Source organism: Podarcis bocagei, assembly GCF_964188305.1.
Source record: "Podarcis bocagei genome assembly, chromosome: 3".
In the NCBI taxonomy this organism is placed as follows: Eukaryota; Metazoa; Chordata; class Lepidosauria; order Squamata; family Lacertidae; genus Podarcis; species Podarcis bocagei.
In genome coordinates this window covers 60814233-60828530 of record NC_138127.1, presented here as the reverse complement: position 1 = coordinate 60828530, position 14298 = coordinate 60814233, and the positions used below count along the sequence as shown (strand labels likewise).

Below are 14298 nucleotides of genomic sequence, written 5' to 3'. Positions count from 1 at the left end.
AATTTTAGAGCTAGACTTCTTCAAAGCTCCCCCCCTGTGCTCAGTAAAAGAACAAACTACCCATGGAGGTAACTGGGTGCTCCATATGACCAGGTGTTTAAATGGTGCTACCCATTTGAAATTGTTCTTATTCCTATAGGGCTGCAAGCCTGCTCCACCACTACATGAATTGACCACCAGTTCCAGAAAATGTGTGAACTAAGCTATAGCTTATATGCTAAACTTTTTTTAAAAAAGATACTTAAGAAACACAGAGAAAGTAATTTAAAAGGCAAAACACATTGCTTTAATACTGGATTGTTAAGAAATCTTATAAAAACCAATTCAATACACTGAAAGCTACAAGCATGCATTTAGCACATTAAAACAGCAGCAGAAGCCAATCAGGTTAATCACAGGCTTTTACTCTTCAAATTCTTTCTCCAATTTTCAAAAGCAGCATGTATTTATACATTTAGAACTCAAAAAATTGCTTCCCAAATAGAGGAATATATATATACAACCATCAGTTTTCATTAGCAACTTTCTGTCCTGCTGAATACTGAAAACAGGGAATGTGAAAGGTGGTCAAAAAATGTAGAATCAAAGTTTCTGATTATAAAATTCATGGTTGAAAGAATACTGTAAGAAAACTGTTAAATGTTGAGTAACACGGTTTAACCAATTTGCCAGCGTAAGCTTTCTGATTTTTTAAAAAATAGATGTTAAAACTGTTTAAAGGCTAGAAATATAAATAGGTCGAGTTGTTTCTCCAAGGAGAGCCGAGTGAAGCAACTCGCGGTAACTCAGTATAGACGTAACACAAACACCCTCCCCGTGGAGATCTGGTAATTAGGCACTAACTGGGAAAATGTTCCAAGGCCTGATGCTGCAGTCTGTAAGTCTCCTTTTACTGCTGTGCCATAATCAGTAACTTTAAAAATGTTCCCCAACATCTTGGATGAGCGTGAGGAACTGTTACGTTGTCTTTCTGAATCCTTTTAAAATAGGATATATATTTTCAAATGCTTCGTAGATTTCAGCTCTGACTTTTGCACCTAGAAGGCAAAGCACTAGTTATACAATCACATTTTTTTAAAAAAAACCTACAATGTACCCCCCTTTTTTTTACAGAGCAAGAGGTAAGGTGTCTGGTTTATTCATTTCCTGTAATTTGGACAGGAAAAAGGAGGAAATGCATGGCTCAAATCTCTTATTTGTGCAGTTGGTTCATAGTTGTAGACTCTTAGAAGAGTTCATCGACAGAAGTTGTAGCACATTTGCAATACCAAAACACCAACACTTCAAAAAAACGACTAAGCTGACATTAAAATAATTTTGATTTTCAAGAAATCATTACTATTAGGCACCCCTGTTGGCACTACAATTTAACTCAATGCAGAAATGTCATATGTAACTTACCTGTTAAAACTACCTTCCCAGAAACAAATATAAGCAGCACAATTCTTGGCTTGATCATTCTGTAAATTAAACCAGGAAACAATTCTGGCTCATAACTGGAAGAAAAGAATAAACAGGTAAAATCTTTAAATGAAACTTAAGCTAGTGTGGGTTGATTGAGATGTCTGTAAGTGAAAGCCATTTTATTTCTCTTGCCACAAGTTAATTTTTGTTATTACTAAATCTTGTGGCTGATATACCAAAGCAGACATTTCCAGCAAAATATACGACATATTTTGTATAAGAATGACAAAATATGGCTTAAGCTAACTGGTGAGCCATCTCCTGTTTCAAGCTCTTTATGGGAAGCTGACATTTAAAAAGGTTTTAATACAGATTTAATTTCTCTGGCTACTCATCTAGCAATATACACCATTAGCCCCCAAGACTTCATGAGATCAGTCTATTTCCCCCTCTCTCTTTCAGAGACACTTGTTTGTAAACGACCAGCTCATTTAAAATACAGCTATATACAACAAAATCATTACATCATAAAATATTAGCAAATGGAAGAAGTCTCAAATGTTGTAATTCTTGTATACAAAACTTTATAGATACAGGGTTGGATCTGAGAAAAGTGTGCAGTAGGACACTGACAGAAGTTGACTCAGTGCTTCTCCCAGGGGGTCAGGGGACTCTGCTGAATAGGAAATCTCCAAAAACTGGATACATGCACCTTTTGCAAATGTGAGCAGTGCTCACTGAAAGGGCCTCTGCCTGATTTCTGTGGATGCCTGTCCCTCATGGAGAGGGTTTTTGGTGAGAGGTGGGGAAATTAACCAGCCTTCTGCTATACACTTTTACCTGGATCCAACCCACAGAATGTCCTAAATTGGCTACAGCTTGACAAGCAATCCTTCTTATTTGCATACACCTAATTCAGGATACTATGGGAGATCCAAAGCAATGATAAAACATACTAACAAAAAAAAATTAAAATGGCGGAGATAATAACGAGAATATGTTGCCGTATCCACTTGTATTTTGTGGCAGGTGGTATTCACCACTTGGGTACAATAACCTTTTACCTACCTGCTAAACTGTTGATGCGTAAGTACCAATCCTTCGAGCCTGATGGGGAATTTCACATCACAGCTGCCCACCATATTCTGAATCTTAAAATCCAAGAATTTGGCTGGAAAGCCTAATTTCTGCACAACTCTGGCATACTTCCTGGCAGCTAACCTGGACTGCTCCTCACTGGGGGGGGAAAGGAGTCACTGTAATTTTACCAAGTATTATTTATCAAGTAAATAATAACAAAATGTTATATACGGTGCATGTGTGTGCAGTAAATGTGCTTGGGGAGCTGGACTGTTAACCCCCAAGTGAAATGAGAATAAAACTATACTGGACATTGAGATTAATGGGCAGATTCTCCATGGACTCACATACCTCTTCGCCCCTGTACACACCATTTTCCCAGAACTGAATATGAGGGCGGTGGTACGTGGCTCTCTTATTCTCATGATTACAGCAGCAAAACGCTGAAATACAAAAAAAAAAAAAAAGGTTGTTACTACAAGAATCCCAAAAAACATTAGTAAGTAATTTTTGAAGCTGCAACCACCTCTATATTATAATTCACTCCTCAGTCATCTTTATAATTTTGCAAGCATTTATAATCAACTACTTCAGGAATAAGAGTACAGTGGTACCTCGGGTTACATACACTTCAGGTTACAGATGCTTCTGGTTACAGACTCTGCTAATCCAGAAATAGTACCCGAGGTTAAGAATTTTGCTTCAGGATGAGAACAGAAATCACGCGGCCACAGCAGCAGGAGGCCCTGTTAGCTAGAGTGGTGCTTCAGGTTAAGAACAATTTCAGGTTAAGAACGGATCTCCGGAACGAATTAAGTACTTAAACCGAGCTACCATTGTATGAACCTCACATTCCAAAAGGGATTACAGTGGTGCCTTGGGTTAAGTACTTAATTTGTTCCGGAGGTCCGTTCTTAATCAGAAACTGATCATAACCTGAAGCACCACTTTAGCTAATGGGGCCTCCTGCTGCTGCTGTGCTGCCGGAGCCCGATTTCTGTTCTTATCTTGAAGCAAAGTTCTTAACCTGAAGCACTATTTCTAGGTTAGCAGAGTGTGCAACCTGAAGCGTATGTAACCTGAGGTACCACTGTATTTATCTTGCTGTATAAACAGCCTTCATTTCCACTTTAAGATATATAAGCCACATTTTGCAGCCCAAATGTGTCTATTCAGGAGGCTTGTTAAAAATATTGCAAGGAGTATTGCAAACTCTTCTACAAATTGTTTTAAGTGTTTTATTATATAACATTTTTATTGTAGCAGGTTCTTCCTTAGATTCAACACTCAAAAAAGGTTTCTTCAACAAAGTATCATTTTTTACTATATAGAGACTCTAATCTCCAAATGTGAGCAACAGTTATCTAGCAGAACAGAAGTGCCAGTCTTATCCATTTGTGCCTCTCCCCCCAGTAAATAACATGCAGAGGAAGTTGGGTTTCCCCAGCAATTCTTTAGAGGTGCAGAACTCCCCTGGACAGTTGAAAGACTGCATTCTCCACCACTAATCCTAACTGAATAAGCAAAAATGGGAAGGAAAGATTCTCCACTCCTTGCAGTCATCCCAGGAGAAAGAAATGGGAGAGAATTATGTGAGCTCAAGGCTCACTCCTCACACACACTAAACTGATTTCACATACCATCTGAATATGGTCAATATGCAATGGACAACTCAAAATATTACTTTTGCCAAGGAGCTTTTGGAGAGGTGAAATCTGTCACTCCCCTTTTAGAAATACCTTTGTAAGTGACTTTTGCAACCTTTCTACCAATTCTGCTAGATTTATTGTTTTACCTTCTTTAAAGAGTAAAGATAGGAAATTGCTAAACTCGATCCAACAGGTGAATTATTTGTTCTAGTGGAACTACCTATGTCCAACTCTTGACATATGATGTCAGGTGTGGGGCAGGTGGGCTTGGTTTGGGGAAACAGCCCCACAGACCAATTGAGGACCTGTAGACTGGGGACTCCCCAGCCATGAGAAAGCTAAAAGAGATTCATGCTGGACCCATAGGCAATCAGAAACAGAAGAATCAGGTAATGGCTATCGACTCTCATATCTTACCTTGGGGTTGTATTCAGCATTTCGAGCACGAAGGGCAATGGTTTTGAGGTCCAGTTTGCAACCAAGATTCACTGTAGACACAATATTCCTAAAGACAATTCAAAGACATGCCAGGCAAGCTAGATTTTTTTTCCAAATTTTGAATGTATCCCCTACTATGCAACTGCATTTAAGCAAGTAAAAACTAGAATACCAGGACACAACCAGCCTTATAAGATTTACAACCGGGATAACTTTGACTCGTGAGCTACTGTCTCGTGCTAATTTTCATGTATATATATATTTTCAAGATTAGTCGGTCTCCCTGTCTGTCTGTCTGTCTGTCTCTCTCTCTCTCTCTCTCACACACACACACACACACTCAATCTCCAACAAAGGAAAGTCTACCACACCTCAATGCACTGTTCCATTTTCTCACAGTGAACCCATTGATTTGGGTCCTACCCTGTGGAACAGCAGGAAATACATTTGGCCCATCAGAGCTGTGACAAATATTTAAAGGGTGCTATCGTATTGTCTCTGAACACAACAAAGAATTGAATATCGTAAAACTACAGGAGCCCACTCAGTCCCACATTATTGTGCATTAACAGTTTATGGTCAACATATTAGGGGCACCTCCTGCCTTATAGCCTATCCTGTTGTCTAAGAACAATCAAACAATTGAGGGTGCTCATGAACTCCCCATCTGTGAACCAGTTCAGAGCACAGGGATGCAGAGGAACTCTATAGCTGTCACATTCCTAAGAAGTTCCACATTCCAAAACATGAGCTAAAGCCTGAACATCTTTTGCAAATGTTGTGAGGCTTATTTGAGATGTCCGGGAAGCAAGGGATATGTCAACTATTCAGTGTTTTTTAGTTAAGTCGCTGCCATTAAAAGGAACTTTATTATTGCTGCTTAACACTAGTTGCTTCGCCCTAAGTCAATCAAAAAAGATAGATTTGCTAGCCAAGATCAGAAGGTTACAGGAGCTTACAGTCACTGTTTAAAAATATTGCAGGGTCACAGGAGGGAGAAGAGAAGACTACACACTCACTGTAGCTGTGGTACAATCCCAGAGCTTTCAGAGGCAGGTGTTGCGGGAGTTATTGGGGTCATGGGGGTCATCGGAGAGGGGTAGAGAGGTGTGGTTCCTGGCAAAGGGGCTGTAGTAAGTGTCTGTGAGTGGAAGAGCTGCGGCGTTTGGCCAGATGCACCCTGTGTGGATTGTGATGTGGACTGCTGTGCTGCTGCTTGCTGCTGTTGCCTCTGTTGCTCTTCCAGAATAGATAAACTGTTGGTGCTCTGAACAGGTTGGGGTGTGAGCCCCGTGCCATAGGGCATCATGGGACTAAATATAGGGATACCAGGAGTCATCGCACCCTAAAAAAAGAGAAGAGAATTAGAGAATGCTATCAACCACAGATGTTTTTGAACAATCAAGAAGAGGATTAAGTTGCTTTAAAAACAGACGATTCTATTTTGACTCCAGTGGTGCTGTCCAATGCATACTAACCTGGGAGTAAGACCCACTGGACACAGTGTGCTTTACCTTTGAATAAACGTGCACAGGACTGCACTGAAACAGTAGCAGGAGCCTCCAGAATGAGTATATTACCATGTGTATTCTCCAAGGCATTATCATCACCTTATTTTACTTGGACTCTTATAATAGGGCTGAAATTGACATTCAGTTACCATAATAAAAGAAAGGGGGGGTAGATCAAAACTGGATTTCTCTCATATATGCTTTCATTAGCACTGAGATACTTTTAAGTCAGTGCTTCTCTCTGGCTGAGGAACTTTCCCTTAAAATTAAAGGCATGCAGCGCTCTTATATCCTTAATGGTTGATTTTCAGAACCTGTAAAAGTAATAACTACCTACTCAAAGGAGTGCTTCCCTTTCATTTCAGCATTCCTTCCCTGAGGCTGGTAGTTCTGTCTTTGCATCAGGGATGACGGACACTACATTCCTATGCATGTTTACTCAGAAGAAAGCCCAATTGTGTTCAGTGAGGCTTGCTCCTAAGTAAGTGTCCCAAATATTTCTGCCTGAATTATCCAAATACAATGTAGAGAGGTGTCGGAGTTGCCCACCACTAGAATGCCAACCAGAAAGCAAAATAAAATCAAGGGAAGAACAGTAAAATCATGAAGTGATGCAGCTCCTTCTGGGCAGCTGTTTTGGGTTCAGAACATGCAGTTGGGCAGGAGTCACCTACTCAGTGCCATCAGCAGAAGCCCTGCACAAGAACTTCTGCTTGCATCATGGTGCTCCCCCGCCCCTTCCCCTTGTGCCCCAACACTGGCTCTGGGGAGGTTGGGAGAGATAGGTGGGATCATTCTGTCTCGCAAGCTGAAATGCTTTTACAGGTGGGGCAACTGGAAGAGTGCAATGCTGAATTGCATCTATTATTTCAAAATGTATTCCTCAAGGCACACTAGTATACCCCATGCCTGGGACACAGTTTGGGAATTACTAGTTGAAGCTAATTAAAATAAATTCAGTTGTACATGCCATACTCTTTAAAAAAAGATCAGCAAATTCCAAATATGCAGAACAGTTCTTTTTAAGCAATCCTGCAGTGTTTTGCAACTTTCCCTTCTCTCAACTTTCACCACAGGGATGTCTGAAGGGCCATCTTGCCCTGAGGGGAGAAGAAGCAGTAACAGTTTTTTCTAAACAAGTTGTCCCATCCATTCTATTGCAGCTTCTTTTTTAAGAAGGTGATGCTTATTGTTGTAATAACCTTATGTGAAGTCCACCTGAAAAATGGTATATAAATACTCTAAATAAACAAACTATTGTTTGCTTATTGTTCCCTTCAATCAAATTGCATTGCAACAAAATTACAAAACAACAGAAGGGGGGCAGAGTTCGGAATTTCCATAATACAAATAACCATCTAGACACACATTGTTCACTTTAACTGAGATATTTTGAAAAAGGATTCAAGTCTAAACCATAATTATAAATTGAGACTATATTTTGAAATTAAATGAAATAAGAGTCTCCTCCCTTCCTCCCTCTCTTACACACACACACACACACACACACACACACACACACACCTACCTTTCAGGCCAAGGGTACATCAAAGAAACAAAATGCTGGAAACTGAGTCTGGGTAGTGAGGAAGTCAGTATGGAGGAGTCTGTGTCTTTAATGCTTCACCCACTCAAAAAGTAAACAAGAATGAAGCAGGAAGGGAAGAAGTGCCTCCAATATTTTCAGCTCTTGCCAAGGAACTGCCTTCCAGAGAGTCAAAAAAACAGAGAGGGTCCAAGAAAAGCATTCTTGGCTACTGTTGAAGGAGACTGTAGTAAGTTTGTGGCAGGGACTGCTCCATCAGCAAGCATGCCGCCACTTAGGGCAATGGCTGTATTGAGGGCCAGTGGTATTTCTTGCCTCCTTTGCCAACTACCCTTTCACTGAGGCCACTGAAGAGGCAGAGCAAAAGGTAGGGCCAGAGCATGTTCTGGCCTGTGGTGAGAAGGGAGAGGTAAAACCACCCTGTGATCTTCACAGGCAGACAGGCAGGCAGGCAGGCAGGCATACATACATAGATAGAGAGATAGATACGATAGATAGATAGATAGAGATAGATTAGATGTCATTCAAAAGAGTTTGAAGCCCACCGAGAAAAAAAATAACGAGAGGAGGAAGATCTAGTGCCTACAACATTGCATCACTTTCCATTGGGTAAATAATTTTGAAATCCGTGTTTCCTAATAAGCTCCAACATTCACACATCTTTACCTGAGGGGATGCTAAACCCTGGGCATAGGGTGGTAAACTGTTGTTTTGATCCATGGCAGCAGTCCGGTGTCCAGTCAAGTGACAAGTATTTACAGAAACCTCGTCCAGAAAAGCAGTTTCACACCATCTGCCTTGAGAGTCACTTCCTAAAGCATCCCAACAAGGTATGCCGCCTGTCTTGACATATTTGAAAGGACTTCAGCTTTCAAGTGTCTAAGAGGAGGATCATAAGTCTGAAAGAGAGAAACAAGTTTAATGAAATGCATGCCTTGCAGTAAAATTAAGAAACACACAACACTGCTGCATTTTATATTCACAAAATGTATTTCTGTTATCCAAACAATGCTGTCAAGTGTGCTTCTTCCAGTATTATAAGCATGGGCCTGCTTGCTGAATAGCTTTTGGGTGCCAGTTCTAAGAATCTGCAATGACAAATCCCCTTTCAGATCTCCCACATACTGAATGAATTGGTTTTTGAAGTACCGGTAAGCAAAAAGCATAAGCCTAACAGACAGGTGAGATCTGTGATGACAAGTACCTTTGAAGCAGGGCAAAGGAGAATACACCATCAGTTTAGCTATCCAACCCAAATAGCTGTTTGGAAGGAAAATAACTATACCTAAACAGAAATCAAGTACTTACAACTTGGTTTCTTCTTTGACCCAGTAATACTGCAACTTAAAATTTCTATTCTGTTCATACCTGAACTTTGAAAGACTGTTAAATAATAAGCAAACTGAGGTTATTATTTTATTACTTTGTATACCCCATGGACTGTGAGCTTCAGCTGAGACAGAGTGTTATTCCCAAGGTCTTCCGGTGACATTCATTATCTGAGAAAAGATTTGGAGGTCCAAACTCAACACGCTAGCCACTGCACCAGCCTGCCCAGGACAAGCAAAAAGCCAAAACCAGGAGTGCAACAAGTAAATAATAAGTATCAGGTTACATAAACATTTTTCACACTGAAAATAGAAATAAATAGCTGGCTAACTTGAGGAGGGTGGGTTGATGTGACCCCTGAAATACCTGCATCCCCATGCTCTGCCTTGCAGTCCCTTGATACAGGATGCTTCTCCTGAATGTTTGCCTTGGAGAGCTCAAGGCCATCCTTCAAAGAGCTTTCCTCCAAAAGGGGCATGACAGTGACCTTTTACGTCAAGAGACCCTTTTTGGAATAAAGCTTGAAACTGATTATCATATCCCTTGGCTGAATAGGAGGCAGCAGTTAGAAAAGGATCTGAAATGTTTTCCTTGAAACTTGAATTTGCTTTATGCTGGATTGTTTTAGTTGATGCTTTAATGTGTTATCAACCTGTTTGAGATTTTTTCTTTAAAATATAAAGTGGCATAGAAATGGAATTATTATTCTTAATAATAATAAGTCTCATTCTAAAAAAACTATGGCGCCTAGATATTCCGTGGTGGCAAACACAACATAAGTTTAAGGTGTCATTTCTAATGCTGGTTGTCTAACCAGAAAAAATATTGGGGTTGTGTTGCACGCAAACATGCCCTGGATTATGGAGAAAGCTAGAGAGTTCCAGAAAGACATCTACTTCTGCTTCACTGACTATGCAAAAGCCTTTGACTGTGTCGACCACAGCAAACTATGGCAAGTTCTTAAAGAAATGGGAGTGCCTGATCACCTCATCTGTCTCCTGAGAAATCTCTATGTGGGACAAGAAGCTACAGTTAGAACTGGATATGGAACAACTGATTGGTTCAAAATTGGGAAGGGAGTACAAGGCTGTATATTGTCTCCCTGCTTATTTAACTTATATGCAGAATTCATCATGCGAAAGGCTGGGCTGGATGAATCCCTAGCCGGAATTAAGATTGCCGGAAGAAATATCTACAACCTCAGATATGCAGATGACACAACATTGATGGCAGAAAGTGAGGAGGAATTAAAGAACCTTTTAATGAGGGTGAAAGAGGAGAGCGCAAAATATGGTTTGAAGCTCAATATCAAAAAAATGAAGATCATGGCCACTGGGCCCATCACCTCATGGCAAATAGAAGGGGAAGAAATGAAGACAGTGAGAGATTTTACTTTCTTGGGCTCCATGATCACTGCAGATGGTAACAGCAGCCACGAAATTAAAAGACGCCTGCTTCTTGGGAGAAAAGTGATGGCAAACCTAGACAGCATCTTAAAAAGCAGAGACATCACCTTGCCAACAAAGGTCTGTATAGTTAAAGCTATGATTTTCCCAGTAGTGATGTATGGAAGTGAGAGCTGGACCATAAAGAAGGCTGATTGCCGAAGAATTGATGCTTTTGAATTATGGTGCTGGAGGAGACTCTTGAGAGTCCCATGGACTGCAAGAAGATCAAACCTATCTATTCTTAAGGAAGTCAGCCCTGAGTGCTCACTAGAAGGACAGATCGTGAAGCTGAGGCTCCAATACTTTGGCCACCTCATGAGAAGAGAAGACACCCTAGAAAAGACCCTGATGTTGGGAAAGATGGAGGGCACAAGGAGAAGGGGATGACAGAGGACGAGATGGTTGGATAGTGTTCGCGAAGCTACGAGCATGAGTTTGGCCAAACTGCGGGAGGCAGTGGAAGACAGAAGTGCCTGGCATGCTCTGGTCCATGGGGTCACGAAGAGGCAGACACGACTAAACGTCTATACAACAACAAATGTACTTTAAATTGAATTAAGAAATAATGTATGTTCTGTGTATGCATATTAAATGTCAGTTAAAAAACTGTCAATATTATAATTTATGGGTACAAGTATATGGCTGCATATATACACTTGAACTACTGTGTACATTTCTGATTGTCCCATCTTGGGAAGAAATTGTATAACTGTAAAAGGTGCAGCACAATACACATTTATAAAAGTATGCATAGTGTGGAGAAAATGAGAGAGTGTATTTCATTTCGTTCACCTAACACTTGGGTTTGGGACACCCTTAAAAAAACTGATTGGAAGAAAATTCAGTGAAATGAGAAGCTAGTACTGTACTTCAATGAAATTCACTGCTACAACTCAGCATTAACTCAGCTTGCTTTAAAGAAGGATTCAACTACCAGTAGTTTATGAGGGACAAGTCTATCAATGGCTATCAGCCAATCATTTCTATGTGGATCATACAGGCTGAGAGGCAGCCTGCCTCCCAATAACAGTGGCCTGGAAGAAGAGACAACATGCCTACATGCCCTCCATCAGGCTTCCCAAAAGCATCTGGCTGGTGACTGGGTAAAATAAGCTGCTGTACACAGATCTTTGATTCCAGCATGGCTGCTCTTAGATTATGAACACCACGAGAACATCACTATCTAGTATAGTGGTTTCCATTCCACGCTTCCCCACCCCAGCCAATGGGCTACTTGAAAATTATTTATGGCCTTGGAAGATCCCTTAATGATTTTTCTGCTTGCTGTAGCAACTGGAACGTGTGGTACTATGCATTTTGTGTGTATATATTTTAATTTATTTCCCCTTGCCTGTATTTTATTGCAATTTGAACTCCACAGAATTCAAGTTGTAATACAATCTAATATAAGAAATAAAGGCAGCAAAATTAAAATAAAAATCAGTATGAGTAATTAATGCAGACATGTTGCAGACCACTTGAATGATGCTCGCAGACCACTGGTGGTCCACTGACTGCAATCTGGAAACCCCTGGTCTAGTAGCATCATTTGTCAACATCCCAGGAAATGATTGTTTCATCCAGAAACCAACAGCTTAAAGGCCTAGTAAAAAACAACCCAGAAACATTGTGAAGCACCTCCATACATCAATGCTTTGAATAAGCTATTTTACAGAATGGACTATATTGCTTCAGTAATGAAGCTATACAAACCTTGCTTCCTCAAGAAGTGTTTTATAGAAGTACTCACTGAAGGCTGCCATCCAAACAGCACTATTTTTATTTCACTGACACAGAACTACACCAGGGATTAGAATAGTCTTGCCAAATGCCACAAATATATCGGTGTCAAAGTAGGATAATCTTTCCAGCTGCAGATACACCTACAGTTATTGTTATACTGCTACATAGTAAGTGTGGGTAGCATTTAACACTTCAAGATTGAAAGAATTAGGCAAGTGTAAAGGAGTGCAAGCACTGCATATTACAACTGTTTGCAGATTGACTTTGTCATCCTCTATTTATAGCTTTCATCAAATACAAAAAACATTCAACATACATTAACAGTGCACACACACAATACTGACATCTAAGCAGATATAAAAACATGTATAAACTCTTATAAAATGAGCACAGTCAATCACTACTCCTTCTTGTGGTCTGTAACTCCCTCTCTTCATGTTTAAAGAAAGTTATGTTTGTATAGGAATATATGTGAAAGAGATGGAGAAATAATTCAAGACAGTTAAGTACCCACTGCAGGTTTCAAAATTAAATAAATCTCTAAAGAGACTGACATCAATCACCCAATAGATGAGTTTCACTGATATCTATTACACACTACAACAGTTCAAATGGCACTTAATTGCCAGTAAGTTTAGGATTATAGCCTAAACAACAACTGGCTAGCAATCTGTGTGGTGCAATGGATCAGTACATCTGACTGGCACTGCAGGGAGTTGGACCAGATGATCCTCAGTGTCCCTTCCAATCCTACAATTCTATAGTTCCGTGATCTTGTGCCCACGGAAATGTAACCTGTTTCAATTAAGTATGTTAAACTATGGCAATTTGGACTCATTTCTACTAGTTGAAGGGTAATGCAGCAAACAACATTTCACTGGCCCTTCCTTGTGAAACATTTTTAGGATGGCAAAGGAGCAGGACAGCTTCCCAAATTGCACAGAATCATCGAGTGCTTCTCGGAATCGTGTGTGCCAAAACGACTTGCAGGAAAACGTGCAGAGACCCAGAAAGGTGATTATTTTCCTCTCTCCCTCCGAGCACCTCCTACACCGGTGCAGGAGCTCCATTCAGCGTAGTGGGACTTGCTTCCAAGCAGAGAGCATGCACAGGATCGGGAGGAGCTGCAGGAGGAGCACATGTGGCCGACAAGAAGCAACCTACCTTAGGGCCACTGGCTAGGATCCTCCTCCTTAGTTCCCATGGACTGGGAAACCGCACGGGCAGCAGACACCGCAGCCAGGCGGAGGCGGGAGATTGGGGACATCGCCATCCCGCAGCCGCCGGGAAAGAGGTGTCGAGAAGGGCGCCCCTCCCCGCCGGCTGCGTTTCCGCTGGAGGGAAAAGCGGGAGTGAGGCAGGCGGGCGGGAGGGAGGCTACCGGGCCCAACTCGCGGCCCACAGACCCGCCAAACCCTCGTCCTGACGTTACGGGTCCGAAGGGCGGGAAGGGGGAGCGGGAAGGAGAAAGCCCTGCCTGCCGCCCGTAGCGGTACGAACAGTCGTAGCGGCGCCGCCTCCTCCGACCCCCTCAGCCCAGCGGCTCTGGGCTCCTTCCCAGGGCTACCCTTCCCCTCGAGGGCGACGCTGGCGGACCGGCAACTTACCGCTCCAGAAGTTCTCCCGAGCCGAGCTGTGCCCCTTCGCTCGCTTCATCGAGCGGCGCGCCTCTTTTGCGTCATCCGAAGCAGCCGCTGCGCCGCTCGGCGGTTACCTCGGGCGCCAGCTTTCTTGAGGGCGGCAGCGGCCGGCAGGCGGGGTGGGGTGGGGAGAGAGAAATGAATGGAAGGAACGCGCAGGCGCGTTCGAAAGAATACGAGCGCGGCTGGCGTGCCCCAAAGAGGAAAGGGGCATAAAGAGGAGGAGGGGTGAGCATGAGCATCGGGGTGCCAAGCGCAGCTCTTCTCTAGGAGGCATCGGCGATCAAAGCCGCCTGCTGCACGCCTAGGCAAATGGATCAGAGCACCGCAGGGATAAGAAGGGATTCCAAGCAAAGTGAATGTGCTCCTGACCCCCCCTTACGCTGGCCTCCAACCCTCAGCGCAGTGCTGTGTCTGACTCCCGTGTTCCCGTTTAACTGCAAGTCTTTTTCCGCCTCGACCTTTACGGCAGAAGCAGAAAAAACCACCACGAAACAGGGGAAAGCGCAA

The 14298-nt window shown here is 42.1% G+C and overlaps 1 protein-coding gene across 2 annotated transcripts; it reads right to left on the bottom strand.

Moving 5' to 3' along the window:
- Window positions 1–263: 263 nt before the first annotated feature.
- On the bottom strand, window positions 264–13939 carry TBP (TATA-box binding protein). 2 transcript variants are annotated; one of them, XM_081188288.1, is made up of 8 exons: window positions 13756–13939; window positions 8295–8527; window positions 5591–5916; window positions 4551–4638; window positions 2836–2927; window positions 2473–2640; window positions 1402–1496; window positions 264–1037 (listed from the first exon to the last, which is right to left on the bottom strand). In XM_081188288.1, the coding sequence occupies exons 2-8, from the start codon at window positions 8346–8348 to the stop codon at window positions 958–960; spliced, it is 903 nt and encodes a 300-aa protein (XP_081044414.1). In that variant the 5' UTR covers window positions 8349–8527; window positions 13756–13939; the 3' UTR covers window positions 264–957. The 2 variants fall into 2 exon arrangements, with proteins under 2 accessions (XP_081044414.1, XP_081044415.1); XM_081188289.1 differs by lacking the exon at window positions 13756–13939 and adding an exon at window positions 13313–13743.
- Between the last annotated feature and the right edge of the window lie 359 nt (window positions 13940–14298).